General features: G+C 35.3%; 1 protein-coding gene across 1 annotated transcript; it reads left to right on the top strand.

The window, feature by feature from the left end:
* Positions 1-26,032, top strand: LOC117333171 (PHD finger protein 12-like). Its single transcript, XM_033892329.1, has 15 exons — positions 1-238; positions 741-922; positions 13,125-13,203; positions 13,593-13,839; positions 14,130-14,244; positions 14,492-14,624; positions 14,972-15,142; positions 16,255-16,386; positions 16,925-17,738; positions 18,040-18,129; positions 18,832-18,966; positions 19,516-19,611; positions 21,202-21,284; positions 21,923-22,135; positions 23,746-26,032. Exons 1-15 carry the CDS (start codon positions 191-193, stop codon positions 23,968-23,970), a joined length of 2,763 nt encoding a protein of 920 aa, XP_033748220.1. The 5' UTR covers positions 1-190; the 3' UTR covers positions 23,971-26,032.
* The last annotated feature ends 1,198 nt before the right edge of the window (positions 26,033-27,230 follow it).

The raw sequence follows: 27,230 nt of genomic DNA, 5'->3' as shown, positions 1-27,230 counted from the left end.
AGTGTTTAGAAAATATATTTTTCAAAATGAATATATATATTATGTAGAGTTCCTTAATGAACTTAGCCCTTAAATTGATTGTAATTTAACCATATTCTCTCGGTCGCCGAGAAAAGAAGAATGGTTTTCGAGTAAAATATTCGGTCCTCTGTAGTATCGTGCTAGTAGCAGGTATTATTAACAGTTCAACATGACTACGGTCGAATATGATTTAGATACATCAGGTGGACTGATGGAGGTGAGTTGTTTGATGCGATGGTAAACATTTCGTCCGTTGTTTGGTTTTGAAGCATGGTCGATTTTGATGAACAAGCCGAGATTCATGTTAAAACTGTCATGGCTGCTGTTTAGCCGTAGTCTAAACATAGTAACGCTTTTTGTATTTTATTCATATTTCTGCATAATGAACTACTAATAATGGTTTATTCAGAGTTGTCAATCTCACATAATTTCAATTTTTCACACTGTCGTGAAAGCAGAAATATAGCTATATCTTTTCCGCGAAAATTCTGGTCACATTTTTCTCGCGTTTTGTACAAATTTACAAGTCTCATTAAATTATTTTCATTAACGTTAACAACACTGTTTAAACACAACTTTTACGTGTCTTTATTCTTTATGGAACTAAGATACTAAATACAAAAGATAATAACTAACTTTGATATAATTCATCTGTATATATATACAAACGAATTACATATTTCCATAATTTATAGTAAATATAATGTTGTGTTTTGTAGCAAATCCAGAAACTAGTGTCTCCACCTGTTAGTGAAGAAGCTCTTCGTAGACAAAAGCGTCGAGATCGTGAATATAGACGGCCTGGACGGGCTGTGAACCATGACTGCTGTGACAGCTGCAAGGAAGGTGGAGATTTACTTTGTTGTGACCGTTGTCCAGCAGCCTTCCATCTACAATGCCAGTAAGGATGCATATTAATTTTTAAGCGTGAATAATGTAATGTCACACTTTTGTCAGGACAACTTTGTTTGATGCATCATGCACAGATATTCTATACAGGTCTGACTATAAGATGCAGTGTTATCATAAACAGATTGCTAAAACAAGCCTATTAATTGTATTGTTTAAAAGTCCGTCATGATATGATGGGCTTACCATCTGTACAAAAATTTGCAACATCGATCAGGAAGATCTATAAAGCTACTTGCCAAAAATTGCAAATACAATAATTTCCTTTTCAATTTCGAAAATCAAATCATTGTATGATATAACTTTTTTGACAATTGTTGTAAAATAAATAAAGAGTAGAAGTAGAATACACATTGGGAATTGATGGGAAAAATAAAGATTAAATGTACAAAATTGTTGCATTACCGTACATACACTACAGGAATGTACCGGCTTTATATAAGATACAGGACCTACGTATACAGTGCCATCAACGTTTTTTTTATGTTATTGAAAGCAAGACATACAAAAATACTACCATTTTTAGCTTTCAACTTTTATTTTGCAATGTAATACTTGTAAATAAAAAAAAAAAAGTATTTCTACTATTATAGATAACACAGAAAAGTCAGTCAAGGTCTATTATAATAATTTACACCCAATATATATAGGTAGGTAAAAAATTGAGGATGATTTTATTGAACTTGTGTAATAGAATACCGTATTTGACCTAATAAAGGCGCCCCTACCTTTTTCAAGGAAATTAATATTTGACTGAGTGTCAAAATGGTGTTCAAAAGTAATAATTCTTGTGAAATGTTTTGCTACTTTATGTGTTCAATTTATTTTCTTCAGCAAATTAAGTAACTGGAACACAAATTTTTGCCACTTTTTGTCTATTCCTACAGATGACATGTCAGTGCAAAGAGCACCCGAAACTAAACACACATACAAATAATAACGTACCATCTTTATTTGAAGATAAAGTAAAAGACTTCATTCTTGTTGATAAATAAAGTTTGTTCAGAACAGAAAGCTAGTAAAATACATTGTAAATCAATTATTAGGTAAAAAACGATGTCTAAGATGATCTGGGAAATCACCTGTGTCTATAAATAGAATGCAAAAGAGTTCCATTTGAACATAAAAATGGTGGAACATGCATTCTCTGGTCTAAAGATCAGCTGGCATGGTTTACAACTTTACAGGTATATTCAAGTGATGTTTAAGCTCGATATATGATAATGAATAGATATCTTCATCCGGAATATATTTATGACTGAATATTTTACCGTTTCCACAGCCTTGGGTATTCTGCTATAAGGTATAGTCTGTTTCATAAAACTTCAGAATAACTAATCTTAATAAGGGCGCCCCACTGTCAATTACCCAGGCCCTGCGCCCTTATTAGGTCAAATACGGTATCAGAAAAACTGTCAAATTACACATTGATAGTTATTGCCTCCTGATGTCCATTTATAATTTCTAAAGTTAAAGCTCATGTTTTTTTTTTGTAATTTTGGAAAAAATAAATGACTTGAGTGAAAGAAATATATATACAAAACTGAATTTCCGACTTTTGACTGGTGTTTTTCGCACAAGTTAATGTGCCTGAAATGTAGCTGTCTTTTGTTGAGGTAATGCGCCAACATGGGAAGTAGGGCCAGAATCAGAAGACCAAGCTCTTGTCCCATTATTGTCATGATGTCAGCACATTTCTTCTCTTTACCAGTCTGCAATACATCAACAACAAATCTTAAAAAAATTGGTCTTATATCCATGAATGGAAGGTGTAAAACCATGAAAATTAGAGAAAGTGGACATCGCTTATCATGACTGGCAAATTGCTGTGCTATTTACTGATTTTATTGGCGAGAAACCCACCCAGATGAGTCGTAATGATTCCTTACATAACTGGAGTTTACTAACACATACTACATGGTACCTATGAAGCTTTCATATTTGCTCATTATTTAGTATCGTTTTGTGTGCGTACCAGGTTTCAACATATCAAACAGTTATCAATATTTACTACTGCCGGGTTCCTGTCTCATGTATTCAAAGTATATATATCGCTCAGGCCATACACACAGGAAGTGTATTTTATCTCCTGTTTTGAAGAGCTTGCAAGGGGAGATTAACTCATAAATTGTGTATTGTGTGTTGTGTCATATACCTGTGACGTTATAAAAGTGTCCTTGCATTTACTGTGTTGATGATATGAGTGCCATACTGGAGTAATTATGTAACACTGAACGAAAATGTTGCATGGCAAATAGGGGTGAAACTGTTTACCGCGGTGTAACTGAACCGCAATATTTTTCTTTCGGTTCGGTACACGGTAAAGCAATGTCAAATTACAGTACTTGTACCGTGAGCGGTAAATTTTTATATGGGTGTCTATATCTATTTCGTTATGAGCCGGCGGAAGCAGTCCACGCGAAATGTATTTTTTTTACAGGACATTTTGTCTGGTAAAAGCTGAAGTATTACCTGACCGGATTCGTCTTTACCAGACATTTTTGGTCTGGTAAAGTAAACAAATTTACCAGACCAAATTATGTTACTTGATAAGCTATATTTTGACACCAAAATAAAAAAAACAAACTCAAGACATGACATATAGAATCAAATTTTACTCAAATTTAAAGACTCCTGGAAATCATCATGATTCTATTCCAATTATCATCCTCTGTCTGAAAGTCTTCACAAAAATCGCGTTTCTCTCTCCATTTAATGTTAAGTTTACGAGGCGCCCGCTTTGCTTCATACTTCTTACATGCCTCCGTTTTCTGAACAGTCCTTTCTGTTTCAGATGTTTTCTTTTTGATCGGTTTGCCGGGAATCGCTCCCTCAATAAACCGCAACATCTTGTTGAGGCGAGAAAATTCTGGAATGTTTTGTGAGTTGCGGTCAAAATAGCGCTTGAATGAGTCACGAGTCAGAACCACGCCAGTCAAACGGTTGTTTCATAGAGAATCGCGGGTCAATTCTAAGGTTCAAAACGTACCGGACATTCGGTCCGGATTTATTCAACACTTTACCACCAACGGAAATTTTATCGGACCTGTCCGACGGACTGGTGATATTTCGCATGGACTGGGCGGAAGGTAGACTGACAATATATATATAAAAGCTGGTGTCTATTGGTCAAGTGATTTTGATGAGTCTCAATCCTCAATCGGAAGAGGCCTTACGTTAAATCAGTGTTTTGACGGGAAAATGTCGCTATTGCTAAGAGATTCCCCAGCTTCCTATCAATCTTCCGTATAGAAACATTTTGGTTTCTGATCAAAGGATACGACGGCAGCTACTTGCCAAATTTGTTTTACAGATATTCCACATCAGCTATTCATCTATTTGTATTTTGGTTTATATTTATATATCTTAAAATAAACCCTACCGAAGAAATCAAACTGTCAACACTATACCGCAATACGTACCAAACTGTGCTAAGAGTGTACTGTTTCACCCTTATAATTAATGGCAAATGTCTTCTATTGTGTAATAAAGTGGAATATTTTAAGCTTGGGTTATATCTGGTACCCGACATAGATATGCCAGAACTAAACACTCCAATTTTCATAAATGATATTGATAAGAATTTGTCATACACCATGTTCAAATTTAATACGACTTGCAGTCTTGCATGCTAGATTGTAATATATTTGTAATATTAATGAACATATCAAGCCTTATAATGAACCGTCCAAAATTTCTGCTAAAGCCACTAATTGACCAACTGCAAGACATTTTCAGTTATAGCTTTTCTTCTACTGAACTTTTGTTCTATTGCATTGTCGCATTTCATTAAAACGTCTTCTCCAAGTGAATTTGATAGTTTGAATGTATCTGAATGCCATTTGTTCCTATTTCACCATCCAAAATGCATGACTGCCGTAGCTTGTGAATCTTGTTTGAAATCTACATCTGCGTCTTGCAATTGCCTGCAACAAAATTCATAAAGCTGGACTATGGGGTCTATGAGACTTTTTGGCGACAGTGACAACATTTTACTATTTAGGGATACTTTTACAAGTTGTCAAATATAGTGACTTATTTTACTAATATGTCAGGGTACAAATGTAATGACTAGTATGTTAGGGTACAAATGTAATGACTATAATGTCAAGGTACAAATGTAATGACTTGTATGCCGGGGTACAAATATAATGACTTGTATGTCAGGGTACAAATATAATGACTTGTATGTCAGGGTACAAATGTAATGACTAGTATGTCGGGGTACAAATGTAATGACTATAATATCAGGGTACAAATGTAATGACTAGTATGTCAGGGTACAAATATAACGACTATAATGTCAGGGTTCAAATGTAATGACTACTATGTCAGGGTACAAATGTAATGACTACTATGTCAGGGTACAAATGTAATGACTATATAATATCAGGGTACAAATGTAATGACTATACTGTCAGGGTACAAATGTAATGACTATATAATGTCAGGGTACAAATGTAATGACTAGTATGTCAGGGAACAAATGTAATGTCTATAATGTCAGGGTACAAATGTAATGACTATAATGTCAGGGTACAAATGTAATGACTATAATGTCAGGGTACAAATGTAATGACTTCTATGTCAAGGTACAAATGTAATGACTATAAAGTCAGGGTACAAATGTAATGACTATAATGTCAGGGTACAAATGTAATGACTTCTATGTCAAGGTACAAATGGAATGACTATAATGTCAGGGTACAAATGTAATGACTACTATGTCAGGGTACAAATGTAATGACTTGTATGTCAGGGTACAAATGTAATGACTATAATGTCAGGGTACAAATGTAATGACTATAATATCAGGGTACAAATGTAATGACTAATGTCAAGGTACAAATATAACGACTATGATGATTTGTATGTCAGGGTTAAATGCAGTGATTTTTTTACCCCTGTTAAAGTGCCGACTTTCGGTACTTTCCCCTCGTGGATTTTTTCCCAATCTGACCCTTTTTTTCCCCAATTGGCTTGTAAAATAGTTCAATGAAAGATTAAAAAAAATACCTTAAATGTCCTTGTTTTAAGGTCATCGGAAGCAATAAAATATTTCAGATTTATTCATAGCGTGTTTGTTTATAATTTGTCGCTTCTACACAAATACACGCTTTCATACATCTCGGTCGAGGTTTTTAGTTAGTCGATAATCACGGTCACCAAAACGCTTCAAATAATACTACTACGTAAATACCAAGCTTCTCTAAGACCAAGACCACCGCAACGAGTCAAGGTCACCGAGACAAAATGTCTCACAACTCTAAGTATTACACGAAGAAAAATTAAAAAAACGTGACTCACAAGGCCTATTGCCAATTGACCAGCTCTTTAAACGGCAGAAACTGTCTAGCACGGTATGTGAACCTTGTCCTAACGTTACAGTTACTAGTGAGAGTGAGACTGATGTTTTGTTAGAGACTGATCATGATGAGTCTGTCGCGATCGGCGTGAGTGCTTCCTGCGCACATGTACTTGTGGACATGAATATGATGTTTTTAATAAAAATATTACATTATAGACGAGTATATTACTGTATTACAATCGTATGCTTAATTTGTTAAAAATACCGTTCCTTGGCCTTATAAACATGTACACTTAGTATTTATAAGGCGAAGGAACAGTATTTTTTTTACAAATTAAGCTTACGATTGTAATACAGTAATTTACTCGTCTATAATGTAATATTTTTTTAAAAAACATCATATTCATGTCCACAAGTATTTTTATTAAAAACATCATATTCATGTCCACAAGTACCTGTGTTCCTGTGTACAGTATACTGTTCAATAAAAATCTTTATCATGAATATCGTTTGTTTATTTATTATATTAGCACACAAATACAATAACTGTCTGATGGTATACTCTAGTAACTTAGCATATTATGGTAGGTTCATCGTCGTACAATTCCCAATTTGAACTTTTCGCGCAGCAAAATTCCCAATGAAAAAGGGCATGGGCACTTTAAATGAAAATGTAAAAAAATCACTGAAATGTAATGACTGTAATATCAGGGTTAAATGCAGTGAATATCATGTCAAGGTACAAATGTAATGACAAGTTTGTAATATAATGTAAGGGTACAGGTGTAATGATTAGTGCTTCAAGTTAAAAATGTAAATAATAACTAATACTAGTGTAGTATTATATTCATGATTTCTGCATGCTGTGTCAGGATTGAAGTATAAATAGCATTTATAATTCACTCCATTTTAATTTGGTCAGAAGTTCTGATTAAATTTTTCAAATGTGTTGAATTTGAAGTATTTTCAAAACTGAACTGTTACAATTGAGTTGAAAAAAGGCATGTAGAGAAGCTGTGCATGGTTGAGGATGTGATGGATGGAACAGATATGAATCATTTATAATTAGTCTTCCATGGATGTCTGTCACCCTCGTACAGCTTCTGTTATTATAACAATAGGGATTCAGTGCACAGGCATACCCAGACATGGAGGTTAAAAACTAATTGTAATGGGGGCGTTAAGTACTGTTTATACTGTAGGACATGTGTATTGAGAGCAAAGACTTAGCAATGTCTAATGGTGGTAACTGTAGACTTATAGGTTTCAAAAGATTTTTAAGTACATTTAACATTGTTAAGTATGTAACAGGACCAACTGCTACATATTTTCCACTTCTGTTTGTATGTAGAGTTTGAGGATTTTTTAAGATTTCCAGCTGGCCTAGCTAGTAAGTTGAAAAAAATTTATGCCAAAAAGGAAAAGAAGGAAATTTCAATTTAATTCTGCTAAATGTATGAAAAAGAGTAGAAAATTAGGTATACAGGATATATGGAATGGCACTGATCATATTAAATGGTATAAGGGATATGCTTTGGTATATATACTGGTCATGTATCACATGCAATGGAGTAGGAATGCTAGTGCTACACTCAATTAGAATGGGAGGCAAAACTTGGCACACTTCCAGTTATTGATATGTATATTTTTGAGGAGGAATCTACAGCCTTGTAATCTGAAGCTGGTGATACGCATGTACAGTTAATGTCACTAGACCCCTGAAGTAGTTACAGATCCTATCTGTTGTCACTCTACCCCTGAATTCAATACATGCTTGATGTAAATGAAAAAGTCTTTAGAATGATAGGGCATAATGTTCCAAACCTCTCAGGATAAGATATTGGGTCATAACCCTTGAAAGTAAGGACACTGGTACATGGAACAAAAAAGCGCCAGTATACAGAACACTGTTATTGTGCTGATGGAAAAGATTATTTTGCTATTGGTATAACATTTTAGTGATTTAGTTTTCTAATATTTTGCTGTTATTGGTATTAAAATTTAGTGTAGTTTTCTAATGGAACTCACTACAGATATGTTTTACTTCCATAATCATGATTTTGTTTTCTTATGGTCTAGATCTACATACACCAACATACAGATCAATCATAAGAGGTTGATATAGGAAAGATCTACCGTACTTCAGAATATTGTTTGACTTTTTGACGTTGCCAAAATTTGTGTTTTTTGTTCAAAATAGGGTGGTTAAATTAAATATTGGTGCGTCATTAACGGTAGTTATTTGATTTATGTTTGTTCGTTACATGTGTTTAAGTTTTGGCTCACTCACACCAGGTACCAAATAAACCCAAATATAACCATATCCAAAATATCCCCAAGTATGGTAATGGAAATGTCCAGTTTTAAAAGATGTCTTGAGAAATTTGTTAGGCTAAGACAAAAAGATAATAAATTGGTTATTATATTACAATAATCAATATAGAATATGTACATCTTCATGCCACTCAGTCTATATTGTCATTTGCATTTATAATTTCATAGTTGGATTTTGTGTTGATCCTACTATGATTTGAAGCTTGTTTTATGTATTATTCAGAATTTTAAAAAATGCTGTGAATTTGAGGGTGCAATCTACATCCAAACCTGACATCCAGTGGTCATGGATGTCAGGTTGTGTTGGGTGTAACCCAGTGGATGTCAGGCTGTGTTGGGTGTAATTACCCAGTGGATGTCAGGTTGTGTTGGGTGTAACCCAGTGGATGTCAGGTTGTGTTGGGTGAAGTCCAGTGGATGTCAAGTTGTGTTGGGTGTAACCCAGTGGATGTCAGGTTGTGTTGGGTGTAACCCAGTGGATGTCAGGTTGTGTTGGGTGTAACCCAGTGGATGTTAGGTTGTGTTGGGTGTAACCCAGTGGATGTCAGTTTGTGTTGGGTGTAACCCAGTGGATGTCAGGTTGTGTTGGGTGTAACCCAGTGGATGTCAGGTTGTGTTGGGTGTAACCCAGTGGATGTTAGGTTGTGTTGGGTGTAACCCGGTGGATGTCAGTTTGTGTTTGGTGAAGTCCAGTGGATGTCAGGTTGTGTTGGGTACAGTCCAGTGGATGTCAGGTTGTGTTGGGTGTAACCCAGTGGATGTCAGGTTGTGTTGGGTGTAACCCGGTGGATGTCAGGTTGTGTTGGGTGTAACCTGGTGGATGTCAGGTTGTGTTGGGTACAGTCCAGTGGATGTCATATATTTAAGCATTGAACGGCTTTCAGTTGGCATTCATAGCGCGCTTCATGGAATTTGCCTCTGTCCAGTTGGAATTCATATCGACTATGAATGCCAACTGAAAGCCGTTCAATTCTTATATTTACCATCTGCGATTTTTTATTTGTCATGCGTTTTTTGTTTTGAAATTTTCAAATTCAAATTTCCCGCGCTTACGAGTAGCAGAGATCACTTCCTGTTGGCAGTTCATAGGCTGGTGAACTCGCAACTGAATTGGTAGGGTTATATAGTGGCAGTGCCATACAATGGTAAATATATATATATATATAGTCAACTTAATGCAATCACCGTACCCTGCATACCAGCAGGTATCCAAGCCTGATGGAAAAAAGCACCATCTAGTATAAACATGATGTTGGCTCCTCTCCTTTCTATGATAAAAATGTGCTGTATGGCATTTCATTTTTCAGGAAGTTATAATGGTGATAGTTGTAATTAAGCTATTGTTATTTTCCAATTATGGCAGTCAATTGTCAGTACAGTTTCCTGTTACACTTTACAATGGGTGGTGGCGAAAGGGATATCATATTAGATAATGTTTTATTCAAATTTGTACTGTATTATAGTGCATCCCTACCTTTTTCTGGAAATTGAAAAGATGAATGTGTTTATATTCATGATAATTCTAAAAAAATGTTCTTTGATGATTGATGTGGCTATTCAATCCTATGGCAATTATAAGCTGTTGAAATAAAGACTAATGCACAAAAAATGAAATTCACATTTTCAAAATGAAAAAAATTATAAATAGAAAACAACGAAAAGCTCAACCCTGATTTCATATTGAAAGTTTCCCCTGTGAATCTTTTAAAAGCACCCCTCATTTGTCTGTATAGGTTGAAAATACATTGATGTGATATTCTGAAGTACTCCTTATATGATTACAGTTTGCTTTTAATTGGTTCAAAACATCAGGAACGTTATATAAATAATCCTGTTTGTGTAGTAAACCTTGTCCATCTGTCCTGTAATGTAGGATGTGGACTGTAGGGAAACATTGATTAATTTGTTATATTTAACTTGTTTGATATGCCAGTTGAGTAAAATGAGGAAATACAATATTATCTAAACAGTAATTTTCAACAAAACATCAATATGTGCTGAGATTATAATTAAACAAGCAGTTCTCCATTAAGTAATGGTTACTGTAATCATTTCCAACAGCATTTTTAGATCACCTAGATTGAAGACTCGTGGCCATGGTGACCTATATTGTCATCACCTTTTGTCCATCGTAGTGTGTTGTTCATTAACTTTTTCTGTCGAACATAATGACTTGAGTAAGTATGTACTGATTTTCATGAAACATGGTATGCAGCCTTATATACTGCATACCTGGTTATTTTCGCCCCCGTTTAATTTTCGCCCTTTGATGATAGGGCGAATTTAAGATGACGGCGAAATTTCAAGCTCAACTAAAGGATTTACAAGTCTTCGTCTATACATAGGCCAATTTGGTCGGATCCAAAACATACTCTCGCACTTTTCTAGCGTGTTTTATTCGCGAATTACCGATTGTAAACGAGGAAAAGACATTTCTTAAAAGTAGTTTAGGGCGAATTTAAAACGGGGCGAATATCTTTTGTGTTGCTCAAGGGCGAAAATAACCTGGGGCAAAATACCAGGTATATAGTATCAATAAGATTTCAGTACGGTTCAACAGTAGCGCTTATATACTATTCAATTGTAACTTACAAACTCATGGCCCTTAGTATTTGAATAAAAATGAAAGATTTTGTAATTTTATATCATTAAGAGGTCTGATGAGTTCAACAATGGGACTAATTCAATGAGTTTTGACCCTCTGCAGCTTTGTTACCATTTGTCCTTGTAAGCATAACTTGAGTAAATATGAACAGTTTCTGATGAAATTTGGTATGCTGTGAGCTGTATATCAGTAACATTTCCTCTCTGGGACTGATCTGATCATCATAGATATATGGCCCTTTGGAATTTTAGTCGAGGGTCATGATATATGGGGCCAGTAACCTACTGGGATGAAAGACTACCAAATGCATGAAGTAATTCAAATGAATTATCGTCACCTGCTTTCAAGATCATGGGTCAGATATGTAAAATCTTGGTTAAAATGTAAAAATCATCTATTAGTATATAGATATATCAGAACTCAGGTTACCGATAAGGCCCATGGGCCTCGTTTCAGTTATTCTTTTGTCTGTAAACAGTTTATATTTGAAAATGCACCACAGTAAAATTTTGCATTACCTTTCGAATTAAAATAATGAACTAAATTGTAAATCATTTGGCCCCAGGGATGATACAAAATTATATGACAAAAAGCATATTCCTACTGAATACAGGAGGCTACCAAATGTGTTATACACACATTAAGGGGATCCTGATCTTCCCATGTGTTTGATACGTATACCTCAGAGGAGCTTTTAAATGTAATGAATTGTAATAATTTTGACTGTCAATATATTTGTAAATAAGATTATAAGCAAACTTGATTATCCATCAACTTCTGACAGTTTATATCCTGTCACTACTAAGATAGATTGCAGACAGCTATTAAGCATGCATGTCATTACGTAAAACCTTGTCCAACAAATCATCTGCCGACAGCTTGCAAATTGTGTATCATATAATTTGAGAAAGAATATTCATAACATCTTTGTTGAAATGAAAAACATATTATGAAGTTATAATTGAATATGAAAGGTTAAGGGGGACAGAAAAAAAGAACAGATGCTTGTATTTTCCTTAAATAATGAACATAACTGACAATTTAGTAGAAAAAATGTGCCAGGTTTATTTATATGCAAATCTGTTAAGGTGTTGGTTATTTTTGTTTGATATATTTATATCGGGACATGTCGACGTAAGTTAAGATGGTGGTTTGTTTGATATATTTATATCGGGACATGTCGACGTAAGTTAAGATGGTGGTTTGTTTGATATATTTATATCGGGACATGTCGACGTAAGTTAAGATGGTGGTTTGTTTGATATATTTATATCGGGACATGTCGACGTAAGTTAAGATGGTTGTTATTTTTGTTTGATATTTATATCGGGACATGTCGACGTAAGTTAAGATGGTGGTTTGTTTGATATATTTATATCGGGACATGTTGACGTAAGTTAAGATGGTTGTTATTTTTGTTTGATATATTTATATCGGGACATGTCGACGTAAGTAAAGATGGTGGTTTGTTTGATATATTTATATCGGGACATGTTGATGTTAGTTAAGATGGTGGTTATTTTTGTTTGATATATTTATATCGGGACATGCCGACGTAAGTTAAGATGGTGGTTTGTTTGATATGTTTATATCGGGACATGTCGACGTAAGTTAAGATGGTGGTTTGTTTGATATGTTTATATCGGGACATGTTGATGTTAGTTAAGATGGTGGTTATTTTTGTTTGATATTTATATCGGGACATGCCGACGTAAGTTAAGATGGTGGTTTGTTTGATATGTTTATATCGGGACATGTCGACGTAAGTTAAGATGGTGGTTTGTTTGATATATTTATATCGGGACATGTCGACGTAAGTTAAGATGGTTGTTATTTTTGTTTGATATTTATATCGGGACATGTTGATGTCAGTTAAGATAGTTGCTATCTTGGTAATATTTGTGTTCTCCAGACAATAAATATATGAGCATTTCTATGTCTTTTCAGTGATCCTCCTTTAGAAGAAGATGACATTCCACCAGGAGAATGGATATGTCATCGATGTCGGGTAGCTCCCATCCCAGATGTAAGTACAAAATGTAAAATATTGTGGATTTGAATAAAAATAATAGTGAAATAACCTAATTGTAAACTGTCAAGCAAAAATGAAATTTTGTTGGAAGGAGCAAGTTATATTTCACTAAATTGAAATTAGTTAATTACAAATGAAAGGTATATAACGGTATTTAAAAAGAAATGCAGAATAGGAAGAGGGGAAACTGATAGGTTATGCACACACACTTGAACCTTTCCACCAAATTGTGTCATAATTTTTGTAAACCTCAGTTGGTTATAGTACACTTTATCATTGATAAAAATCTTTCTGTTTTCCATACATTTACAGGCATAGATGAAAACATACCCTCCAACTATATTTTGACCATTAATAAAAAAAAGTTTCTGTTTCTCTCACAGTCAAAAGATGATGATGCAGCCTCTACAAAGAGTAGTAGTAGCAGTACAAATGGTCGTTTGGGTCCCGGTCGACCTCCAAAGATACAGTCCCTGCCAATGGCGCCTACATTACCCCCATTTGAAGAGATGGACTTCGATAAGGATGATTTACAGAATCCTCTGAGGACACTGGCCAAGGCAGCTAAGCTAATGAACCCAGTACAGTTTGAACTTCCCAAGGATATAGCCTGTACCACATCATTACCAGGTCAGTTTTAAGTGGAAGGAATAAAATTTCATGAAGTATCTTAGAAAGAGATCATACAAATACTTGTATAAATTTTAATATATTAAGTCAGGTGAGGTCGTATATATATGCAGAAAGGCCATCCAGAGTGCTGTTAGGCCACTTTTAGGAGTTTTTGTTCTTATTAAAAATTTTCCCATTTTAGGCATCAAATAGGATGCTATGCAATTTTGGCTTCAATAAATGGTATCACTAATATGGAAGTTGATTCATCATAAATTCTTGATAGTTGTGTTTTCCTATTGTGACAGGTTCAAGTAAACGTAAGTGGTGGGGTCGAGACAGAAGCTCACAGAAAAAGCTTGCTCATGAGTTGGACAATGGCATGGTTCCTCTTCCAGCCAAGGTCTGCTTCTATTGTAGCAGGTATGTGTTGTATGGTAATATTTCTTCTTGTTATGGAACAGGAGAAATTTGTTGTAAAGTTTTAAAACAATAAAAAAATATTCAAACTTCAGTGACAGTATATTTCCTATTATCCATCAGAGAATTGATTAAGTGATTTTCTTCAACTGGATGATTGTGCCCTTTCAGCTGGCCATGAAGCAAAAATTGTTGTGAATGCGTTATTTCACACAATGTCTTTTGACTATAAATCATGTTTTGTTTGTAGGAGCTGTAGAGTGGGACCGCTATTACAATGTGACTTTTGTCCACTTGTGTATCATATGGACTGTCTCAACCCTCCTCTGACTTCATTGCCCACTGGTCGATGGATGTGTTCAAATCACCCAGAACATGTCTCAGTAAGTGTAATTCTTCTCTCGGGCACGAAGCAGTGCATCAATATCTGATACCCAGTCCATAGTATGCGTTACTAGTAGAGGGATATCGGTATACTCCCCTCTTGGTAAAGAGTAGTAGTATACAATGTATACTGAAAGGAATAAGAAACACTATTAGAAATTGTCCGGTTTACTACGAGAAATAAAAAGATGTTATACAATGTGATAAAGGTGTAATTGAAAGATAGGGAACCACTCTGTCATCTGTGAAAATTTCATCCATTTACATTTGGTACTGTTGTCAAATTTTTTGTATTTATATGCAATGTCTGCCATTGTTACATCGTCTGAACCTCTTGACTTTACAGGACCAGAAGTTACTACAGACAGTCAGTTTATCAGAGCGAGTGAAATTGTGGGACTCATTTAGCGGCCACATCAATCAGCATAGTATCAAAGTCAACTTCCTCAATAAGATCCACAGACAAAGTCCGCCATTCAGGATAAAAGTGCGACACCCTCGTCGCAAATCCATCTCAGTGAGTACATGACAAGGGCAGTGAAACTTGGTCAATGTCGGTTTGTGGGGCCACGGTGGCCGAGTGGTTAAGGTGTACCGACACTTTATCACTAGCCCTCCACCACTGGGTTGTGAGTTCGAAACCTACGTGGGGCAGTTGCCAGGTACTGACCGTAGGCCGGTGGTTTTTCTCCGGGTACTCCGGCTTTCCCCCACCTCCAAAACCTGGCACGTCCTTAAATGACCCTGGCTGTTAATAGGACGTTAAACAAAAACAAACCAAATGGTTTGTAGAAATTTTTTTTTCTGTAATTATAAAGATTGAGTATGTTTAAGAAGGCAAGCTAATGTTAAATGGTTTTCAAAATGGTTACAGTGTCACCAGCATAAACTCTCATAGTTAAGTTATCTAAGGTTGATCTAGTTCCACTGCTATGTTGTATGATAGGATCACAGAATAATCTCCAGTTCTCGGTGTAGAATACTGAAGATTGTATCTCAGATGTGAAGAAATGTTCCGATTGTTCAAGGAAAAGTAGATCATGAAGGTAGTGATATCAGAAAATTGTTATTCAGTATTTATTGAAATGTCACATCTATTATTAGTTAAGTTTAAATTGGCTGGCTTCATGAAATATCTTAATTGACCATTTAAATAGATATTTTAGTTTAGTTTAGGGTTATTCCAGTAAAACATAGTCCCAAAGGAGGACTCCAGTTCTATAGACAGTTTACTGGAATAGCCCTTGTTTATTATTAGCAATATCAGGATGGCTTAAAAAAATATTGTACATTACAATTAAATTGATGTTTTATATCATTACGTCAATGCTTTACACCATCAAGTCATTGTTTTATACCATTAAATCAATGTTTTACACCATTAAGTCGATGTTTTATACCATTAAATCAATGTTTTATACCGTTAAATCAATGTTTTACACCATTAAGTTGATGTTTTATACCATTAAATCAATGTTTTACACCATTAAGTCAATGTTTTATACCATTAAATCAATGTTTTATACCGTTAAATCAATGTTTTATACCGTTAAATCAATGTTTTATACCATTTAATCAATGTTTTACACCATTAAATCAGTGTTTTAGTTAAGATGATATGTATTGTAGATACCAGAAGCCATTAAGCATCACTACAATAATCCACCCCCATTACTACCACGGGTGACGGACAACTTGTCCCAGGAAGTCCCCCTTACCATGGAGGGTAAACCAACTGCTACACTTGAGGAACAGGAAGAGGTGAGTACATGAAGGATCTGAGTAAAAAAAATATTATTTGATAAAACATGGGAAAATATAGAAAAAAATGACATCAGACATTTGAAGGACTGTAGCAAAGCAAGATGTGGTGATAATAGAAAGTTTCTCTTACATTGTAACAGAAAATCATGAAAAAAAGATATTTGTTACACTGCGTAATAATATTAAAAAAAAAAAAAGACCCGGTTTGGTATTTAATGGTTTAATAATGGTTTATACTTGTGTAACAAACTTAGTAAGGAGACATATAGGGATTAGTTAAAAACTCTTCTTGAATATTATATATTGCTGTTTGTGTTATTAGACTTAATGAACTTTTGAAAAATAGATTTGACAGAACCAGGATATAATTTTTGAGGGTAATTAAGTTCAGTATTAAAGTGAATTTTGCTATTTTACTACTTTATCTATTTATATATTCACTGTCTTCAACTTTCAAGCATGTGATAGGAATATATTGGGTGATGAGATAGAAACATTTATGTTTCCGCCCTGATATTGGTACTTTTATCTTCAGTGGTTAACAGCTGTGGTCTCATTACAAACAAGTATAGCCAAACACCTGGCACAGCAGCAGATCCAAAAATCTAGTGATGGCAGTTCTCGCCTCAGCGAAACATCAAAACCTGAAAAACCCACAGCGTCTGTACAACCTGTGGTCCAGAGAGACTCTGCTGAACAAGAAAGTTCTTCATCAGTGGGGCAATCCTGTGATATTGACAAGTTATCTGCCCTTGATGGAGATCGGACTTTACTTAATGGCCCTGTATCTCAAGACGGTGTGTCTAATGGACCTCTAGATGTAAATAGAGGGGGAGCTATCTCATTGTTAAATCCCCCTGGCTTCTCCTCAAGTGGACAAATTGTAGGATCTGGTTCAAATTCTTCATCTCTCAATGGTGATGTGGAAATGACGGATGTTTCTAATGTGAAAGGCACCACATCATCTGATTCTCCAGCTGTGATCAAATCTCGTAGTAACAGTACAGACAGTCCAAGTATAGTTCGTGTTAACTGGTCGTCAGGGGACAAACAGAGTGTGGCAGTATCCTCGGCAACAGGTGTGACCACCCCCTCAGGGAAGAACATCGTCATCAGTGCTATAAACAAATCCAATAACACCGTAGTGACTAAAGTGTTAGGTCAGGGGGGAAAACTAGCAGCAAACAATATGGCAGCAAAAAACATGAGTGGCAGTAACCCAACATCTATTCTGTCACCACAAGTCACAGGCAAACAGATGGCCAAAGTGACCGGTATGGCCATAGGCAAGACCACAACTACAGCGTCAGGCAGCACAGCAAAGGTCATCACTGTTTCAGCTCCATCAGGTAGGTCAAGGCCGTCAGTGTGTGAATAGTCAGAGGTCATCTGTTGGTTGGTTCTCTACACTTTATCATGTAGGTCTGAAGGTCATGCATGTCAGCTCAAAAATCATACACATCAGGGTCCCCTGTGTTTATTATACCGATCATGTAATTAAACGTCATCTATGTTGGCCCAGTTTTGTAGATGAGAAGTTATCCTTGTCTCCATCTCAATGTTAATTATGCTGTTATGACGCCAATACTCATGTCTGCTGTATTGAATGTGAACAATATGGATATTTCTGATTCTATTATTCTGTTTTAGGTAAAGTGTCCACAGCTAATTCTCATGGATCATCCAATGCAATTGTTTCCCTCAACAATTCACTGCAGCAGTGTGTGGAGGGAGCAGGAGGTAACTCGCACTTCACTACTCACGTAGAAAATATAGAGAAAGCTCATTTAAATAGCAAATATAGAGAAAGCTCATTTAAATAGCAAATATAGGGAAAGCTCATTTAAATAGCAAATATAGAGAAAGCTCATTTAAATAGCAAATATAGAGAAAGCTCATTTAAATAGCAAATATAGAGAAAGCTCATTAAAATAGCAAATATAGAGAAAGCTCATTTAAATAGCAAATATAGAGAAAGCTCATTTAAATAGCAAATATAGAGAAAGCTCATTTAAATATAATATGTTTTGATATCTAGGCCTCTCTGTAGTTGGCATTTATTGAATCCATATAGGTTCTTCCTTTCCCAAACATGTGTGCTATCTTGGCCATGCTGGTTAAACTATTCAGGACTAGAAATGAATTTAATGTAAGTGCTGAATAATCAGTTGGATTATTTCACTCAAATTAAGTATTTTACAAGTGCATGCATGACACACCCACCCAATAGGGATAGTTCAATCAAAAGGATAGTTAACATGTTTTATACATTGCTCAAAAAAATGAAACAACCTTTGTATGCTCTTGTAGAGTAAATGAAAACAAATTCTGAAAAAAAAATCATTTCAAATGACATGTGTTGATGTTGTGTCTCAGATTTCCTATAGGCTCCTTAGACCTGCATCTTTTGAGTATTGTTATTATTACATTTTTTCCCCACAGATAATGAACTGAGTAAGCTGGATGAGCGTCTCATACAGATTCTAGCTTGGCAGAGACTGCAGCAGCTGATGCCCCACAAACAGCAGTCATCGTCATCTAAAAAGGGTGTCTTAAATGGCCTCCTTACACAACAAGGTAAGCAATGTCTTCATCAAGGCTTGAATATAGTTTCAAATACTTGACAAGTTGGTCAAGGTTATGAGTGCTTAAGGAGCAAGATGAACAATCAACACTAGCTAAGTTCTGTGAATATTTGTAACAACTATATATTGAAGTAAAGAGTATGTTTTATCAGCCATATATTAACACCTACATGTCTACTCAACAAACCATGGTTGATGGTTGGAGCATTTTGACAGTTTGGCCAATATAAACATGTTTCCTTCAAAGTCCTGATAGAACCTTCAAAATGTGATAGTGTTAAATATGTTGTGGCACAGCCAATTAAAGAAGATCATATTAAAATGAAACAGGAAAAGTGTGATAAAGGTGTAATGATGCTTATAACAGGATGGGTATGGTGTTAAAGTCATTACTTCTATCCATGGGTAGGTTTTCTTCTCTGAAAGCTTTTACAGGTTGTACTATACTCCATCACAAAACCTCAAGTTCTGTTTGTGAAAAAATTATGCTGGAACAACAATATTTAGTAACAAAGTTTTATCAATATTTTTTATCTTTTAGGTGCAGGTGAGATCAAGGCGCGTGCCGTTTTATGTCCACTGACGGGGAAGGGCCAACCAATTCCTATGTCCTACCGTACCCTTAACATCGGAACAGGTAACAACATAACCACAGCTAGGAGAACCGTGCTCAGTAGCCTGTAGAAATATTTACAAAGTACTATCGAAATGTTTAAAGAATCAGTCTCTTTGAAATTTGATATCCATTATAATCTTGATTTGTATTTGTGTTTCAATGAAAGGAATTTTAATTGGTCTATTTTCTGCAAAAGTTATCGCCCTTTGTTTATTTTGGTATTTTATGTTTTTCTGGAATCTCCTACATTTTTTGACCGATTTCTTTGAAAAGTGGTAGGCTTTATAATCATGATATCAAGTTATATTTATTGAGTTGGAGACTACTTTAGTAACTCCTGATCATTGGTATTCCTCAAACTGTTAGAGAATTGAACATTGACTTTGTAGTGAAAGTAAAGGTGAGGGTTAAAGCATGCCACCTATAACCACACAAAGGGCGATACAAATCTTATTTCAATTCAAGATGGTATATAACACTATATGGCATTCCATGGACATATATTCAAAACTTATTTCAATTCAAGATGGTATATAACACTATATGGCATTCCATGGACATATATTCAAAACTTATTTCAATTCAAGATGGTATATAACACTATATGGCATTCCATGGACATATATTCAAAACTTATTTCAATTCAAGATGGTATATAACACTATATGGCATTCCATGGACATATATTCAAAACTTATTTCAATTCAAGATGGTATATAACACTATATGGCATTCCATGGACATATATTCAAAACTTATTTCAATTCAAGATGGTATATAACACTATATGGCATTCCATGGACATATATTCAAAACTTATTTCAATTCAAGATGGTATATAACACTATATGGCATTCCATGGACATATATTCAAAACTTATTTCAATTCAAGATGGTATATAACACTATATGGCATTCCATGGACATATATTCAAAACTTATTTCAATTCAAGATGGTATATAACACTATATGGCATTCCATGGACATATATTCAAAACTTATTTCAATTCAAGATGGTATATAACACTATATGGCATTCCATGGACATATATTCAAAACTTATTTCAATTCAAGATGGTATATAACACTATATGGCATTCCATGGACATATATTCAAAACTTATTTCAATTCAAGATGGTATATAACACTATATGGCAATCCATGGACATATATTCAAAACTTATTTCAATTCAAGATGGTATATAACACTATATGGCATTCCATGGACATATATTGTTCCACCCCATGGTACCCTTGTATAAGTAAGTTGCATAGTTAGGTAAAGTACAGCATGTTTCCTGTCTCATCACCCAAGAAATAATTTAACTTAACTGATTAACCCTTTCAACCCTTTTTTCAAGAAATTTTGGTGGACTCTGCAATTCATTCATCACTAGCTATAGAAGTCCAATGTGGTCAGTAAGGGTGAAACAGTTGAAGTAGAAAAAAATGTTTTCTTTCTTAGTATTTCAGAACAAATTGTTTCAGCGGAAGAGTATGACTCAGATTTATTACCATGGATACTACATGGTCTGTGACAAGTGTATTGCTGTGCCTGCTACCTGTAGTAATTTAGTGGTACAATGATACTGATGTTTGTCTATTACAGGTGCTGATATGGATGTGTGCTTATCACAGTTTGGACACTGTAACTTTATCTCACCAAAACATGCCTATATATTCTACGATGAGGTAAGTGGAGAAATTTGTCTTACCAAAACATGTCTATACATATCGTAATGGAATAAGTGGAGAAAGTTCTATCTTACCAAATCATGTCTTTACATATCGTGATGGAGTAAGTGGAGAAAGTTCTATCTTACCAAATCATGTCTATACATATCGTGATGGAGTAAGTGGAGAAAGTTCTATCTTACCAAATCATGTCTATACATATCGTGATGGAGTAAGTGGAGAAAGTTCTATCTTACCAAAACATGCCTATATATTCTACGATGAGGTAAGTGGAGAAATTTGTCTTACTAAAACATGTCTATACATATCGTGATGGAGTAAGTGGAGAAAGTTCTATCTTACCAAATCATGTCTATACATATCGTGATGGAGTAAGTGGAGAAAGTTCTATCTTACCAAATCATGTCTTTACATATCGTGATGGAGTAAGTGGAGAAAGTTCTATCTTACCAAAACATAATTATGTATTCACAAAAAGTTGGAGAAGCTATAAAAACCAAACATGTCTGTGGTCTAAGATGAAATAATTACAACTTAACAATAGTCCCGTCTAGTGGTTGAGTTATATTGCTACATGAACTTGCATTGGGGGACGTCTTGTTGTCCATTTTAATTTTGTGATGATATATTTTCAGACTACCAAGCATTACGAGTTACTGAACTATAGTGAGCACGGCAGCACCGTTGATAATGTCCTGTATTCCTGTGACTTCTCGGATAAGGTAGCAACTACACCTCAACCCACGGCCGTGGTGGCAGCAGTCCGAAACATCATCAGCAAGAGGAAGGAAACAACGGAGGAACGCATGGAGGACAGACCAACCATGTGTTCAAAAGTCACAGACAATGTAAGTAATAATGAATTTCCAGTGCTGGGTATATGTAGATGATATTAGGGCCTACTGTCGTACTCAACTGATAATTAGCCCCTGCTCAGCAATAAGCCCCTTTCCTTTCTATCAAGTCTTTTGGAGCCAGGCCTTCATTTATTCTTGTCCCGAAAATCTTGTAATAAAGAGCTGATCCGAATGGTGATAAAATGGACCAAACGAAAAATAAAATAGGTATTTAGTTACTGTAATGAATAAAGGACAACTTCGAGTACATTTTGTGTTTGATTATGTCCAATTAAAGACTATCAGATCAAAAGATTTGATGGTCAGATTGGCACCAAGTTGCAATGATTAATAGACTGTGACGATAAGTCAAATAATACCTAATATTCTATGTTTAAACAAACACAATGTCTCAATTCTTTTGAAACCATGGGTGAGTTTTGACATTCGGAGGACAAGCCATGGCTTTTCATTATTTGGCACAGAAATCTGAATTCTGAAACAAATCATCATGCCTTCTGTACGATTAAACACACTGTCTAGGACAGTATAGAAAATATGAAACTCATTGCTTCGAAAACTATTATAACCTCACGTGATTGATATAGTTACTTCCCTTCCACTATAGATTGTACAGCGTCAATATAAGATACAATGACTGAAGCGAACCTCTGTAATATACATTTGTCCGATCAAAGTGAAATTTTGCACTTTGTTACTGATAGGTATTATGTACATGTAAATGTTACAGAAACAAAGGGAAAACTAGTTAAATAACTACTGTGTGTGGGGCGTGTGAAAACCTCACAGTTACATATGTGTACTGCATCGTAACTTTGCCGGTGCATTTCTGTAACATGGACTCGTCTTTTTTAAGTGACATAGTAAAAAAAAATCACTAAAAATACCAATGATTTTAACTAGGAATTCCTATACTAAAACAGAAAAAACAGAATTCTAACACACATTTTAAAGGGTCGGGATAGATTAACATTATGTCAAAACATTCAGTATTTTAGGTGTAGTCCACTTGACAAAAACACAAGTTGTAGAATCAGGCCTACATTTAGCAATAAACCTCTCCCTTTTAAATCCCTTTGTTTCCTACTAGGGGGGGGGGGGCTTATTGTGGGTCAAGTCGAGTATGTAGTCATAGTGTGAAAGAATTTGTCAAGTACCTCTTTAAATGCTTTGTCAAGTATTGTAACATAATTTCTGTGTCCACAATGTGTATACAGTATCATGTACCTCAGAGATAGGAGGGACCTTGTATATATGTTCATGTTCAATTCATGTCATGTAAGAGCCTATGCTTACATTATAGTGTTGGTAAATTGTGCTCTATCTGAAGTTCTGTTTGAGGGAAATATTAATATAGTAGAGGGTTTGTTTTGTTGGTGCCAAAGATATTTCCAATACAGAACACTAAATCAAAGTAATAGGAATCGTATTGATTTAACTCCTGTGATAAACAACACTGATATTGTGATGAAATTTAGAATGCAATTTTTTTTAATTCTTCGATATGAATTTGATTAATTATCAGAAATTAAATTTATTGTTTTATTAGAACATTTATATTTGAAAATGTGATGTTACACTGTGCATTTATTGTATTTTAGGGCAGAAAACCATGCAACTGTAAAGCCAGTAGCTCTAGTCTGATTGGTGGGAGTGGTGCGGGTTGGGAGGGCACGGCCCTGCTTCATCATGGCAGTTATATCAAGGTTGGCTGTTTACAGTTTGTGTTCAGCATTGTCGATCATGCTACCAACGTTCCTGGACAGGATCGACGCAAAGAGCCCATGTCCCTCCTCAAGTCTACGCTCAAAGCATCTGCTCCATAGGTTACACTGCATCTCGCTCAGCCTCAGGGAACCGAGGGCAATAAGGGCACCAACATTTCCCCACATCCCCTTTCACTGCCCATACGTGTTAGATGATTGTGACTTCCTACATTTAAATGAGCCATTTTCATTTGTCTGCAGATGCCATTCTTACCACAGATCTAACATCATTAGCCCTTGATCATCCTGTTATGTACATCAATTTAATCCAAACAAACTCATCAAACATTTGTTTGTTTTGTATGTGTGCAATACAACCAAGATTTCAGATGTAAACATTTATCATTAACCCCTTGATTTGTGGAAGAGAGTGGTTCTGCAAGAATTTCTTTCTTACATCATTTTCTGTGAGTTGTAACTTTGATAAGCAAAAGTGGATATAATTTGATATAAGGTACCTTGTTTTTATTAGATTCCCATGTTAAATCTGAAACAGATATATTTGATTCTTCAATTCCAAAGTTATTCATTCTACTGTGTGAACAGGTGTGAAAAACACATTGTTATATTAGTGTATCATTACATGTATTATAGATGTATGAACTACAAAGGTCAAATGTCATACAATGTGATAGCACTGTAATAAATGTTTTATATATTTATCATGTGTCACAAATCTACTCATTCAAAATTATTAATAAGTGGATATATTACATACTTATCAGTTTTATGCCAGTTAACTGTTATTGGTCGATTTGATGGAAATAGTGTTGAAGAGGAATTTTCTTCCTTTAATATATTGTTAGGTCATTCCCTAAATTTTATTTTAAAACTTTCCTGCATTGTTAAACATCAGATTTTTATGACTGGAAAGTAAGTTATGATCAGAAATCAGATGATTTGTGTTTATTTAAAATGTGTTCAGATGAAGAGAGTCCCAGTGATTTGTATTGTACTTCAAACAAATTCTATTTTGCTTGTCATTTTTCTGACATAAGTTGTTGTTGATTCAAGGTTTTATGTATAAGAACGTGTTATTGTACTTATAAATTGTCCTCTCCCTCTAGTGAAACTGAGGGGACTTCAGGCTTCCTCTCCATGTAGTGAAGCGGGGGAAGCTATAGGTTTCCTCTCCATCTAGTGAAATCAAGGGGACTAGGTTTCCTATCCCTGTAGTGAAAGTGGAGGGACTATAGGTTTCCTCTCCATCTAGTGTAACCAAGGGGACTAGGTTTCCTACCTCTGTAGTGAAAGTGGAGGGACTATAGGTTTCCTCTCCATCTAGTGAAAGTGGAGGGACTATAGGTTTCCTCTCCCTGTAGTGAAAGTCGAGGGACTATAGGTTTCCTCTCCATCTAGTGTAACCAAGGGGACTAGGTTTCCTACCTCTGTAGTGAAAGTGGAGGGACTATAGGTTTCCTCTCCATCTAGTGAAAGTGGAGGGACTATAGGTTTCCTCTCCCTGTAGTGAAAGTCGAGGGACTATAGGTTTCCTCTCCATCTAGTGAAAGTGGAGGGACTGTAGGTTTCCTCTCCATCTAGTGAAAGTGGAGGGACTATAGGTTTCCTCTCCTTCTAGTGAAACCAAGGGGACTAGATTTCCTCTCCATCCAGTGAAAGTGGAGGGACTATAGGTTTCCTCTCCATCTAGTGAAAGTGGAGGGACTATAGGTTTCCTTTCCATCTAGTGAAAGTGGAGGGACTAAAGGTTTCCTCTCCCTGTAGTGAAAGTGGAGGGACTATAGGTTTCCTCTCCCTCTAGTGAAAGTGGAGGGACTATAGGTTTCCTTTCCATCTAGTGAAAGTGGAGGGACTAAAGGTTTCCTCTCCCTGTAGTGAAAGTGGAGGGACTATAGGTTTCCTCTCCCTCTAGTGAAAGTGGAGGGACTATAGGTTTCCTCTCCATCTAGTGAAAGTGGAGGGACTATAGGTTTCCTTTCCATCTAGTGAAAGTGGAGGGACTAAAGGTTTCCTCTCCCTGTAGTGAAAGTGGAGGGACTATAGGTTTCCTCTCCCTCTAGTGTAACCAAGGGGTCTAGGTTTACTACCTCTGTAGTGAAAGTCGAGGGACTATAGGTTTCCTCTCCATCTAGTGTAATCAAGGGGACTAGGTTTCCTCTCCCTCTAGTGAAACTGGGGTGAATATAAGTATATAGGTTTAATTTGTCTGTCTTGTACCTACATAACGCCAAAGTTTGTCTGCACTCTAGATGGTTCTTTTTCTTGAGGAATTTTGATCAAAACTTGATAATATAACATAATGAAGAAGAAAATCTAAGAGACTGATAGCTTGTATACAGTACAAAAGTAGTGGGACTCTTTAACATCTGCAAGGTAAAGGAAATATTGGGAATTTAAAGATTTCAAAATTAGATCTCTTAATATTATTCGAGTTAATTCCAGTATGTGTGCAAGTGATTTGATGGTTTTAAATAGATTGGTCCTTTTTGCCTTTACTTTGTTATTTTTTCCAGATTGTACATTATAATAATATTACATAATATAGTATTATAAAAATAGCCTGCATGGGGGAAAATACCTGCAGACTAGTTTTGGCTTCAGGTAAAATTTTGAGTGATTAATTAAGGTTGACATATACCCAATACTGATATGGCCTGTCTACACCAAACATACTTTTTAATTTTAGTATCAAATATTGTGTATGGTAAACTGAAAAAAAAACTAGAATTGTTATGCAAATCCTCTTCTTTAATGTCCCAAGGAATATATTTTTCACATAATTTCTTGGATTGAACAGTCCTAAAAGTATGTATGGTATGCCTGTGGCTAGTTCAGGTGATTTACTTCCATGGTCTGACATCCAGTGTAATATGTAGGTCACAGAAGTGAAGCGCTATCAAGTTTACACTTTTAAAAAACAAAACAGGTCCTTTATAAAATTTGTTTTACCGAATTGACTACATGTACATGAGTTGAAAATCCTCTTATGTTTCATTCACCAGACAGTGTTCCTCAAGAAGTTTCAGGCATTTTTAACCAATGTTATTTAATGCAACTTTACAGAATAATGAAAGCTTTGATATTAACATTTAAGTAAGTCTGCAAGTTTTTATTTCAGTTCTGATAAAAAGATTAAATTTCATTTCACTATACTGTTATAAGCTTGCCCTTTACTGTGTGTCGGAGTAGATGTGTTAGCCCCCTACAAATGGTGGTAACAGAGATATGGGCATTTCTGATAATTTTTCTTTGACAAAGTGTAGAGAAAGTTGAGAGCTTGAAAAGTTTAAAAGATCATCATGATAAAAAATTATAATGAATGTAATAATTTAAAAGTTTCCGTCGTGTATTACTGGTAT

Source organism: Pecten maximus, chromosome 8, assembly GCF_902652985.1.
Source record: "Pecten maximus chromosome 8, xPecMax1.1, whole genome shotgun sequence".
NCBI classification, from domain to species: Eukaryota; Metazoa; Mollusca; class Bivalvia; order Pectinida; family Pectinidae; genus Pecten; species Pecten maximus.
Note: the sequence above shows the minus strand (reverse complement) of the source record. Positions and strands in the feature narration are given on the sequence as shown.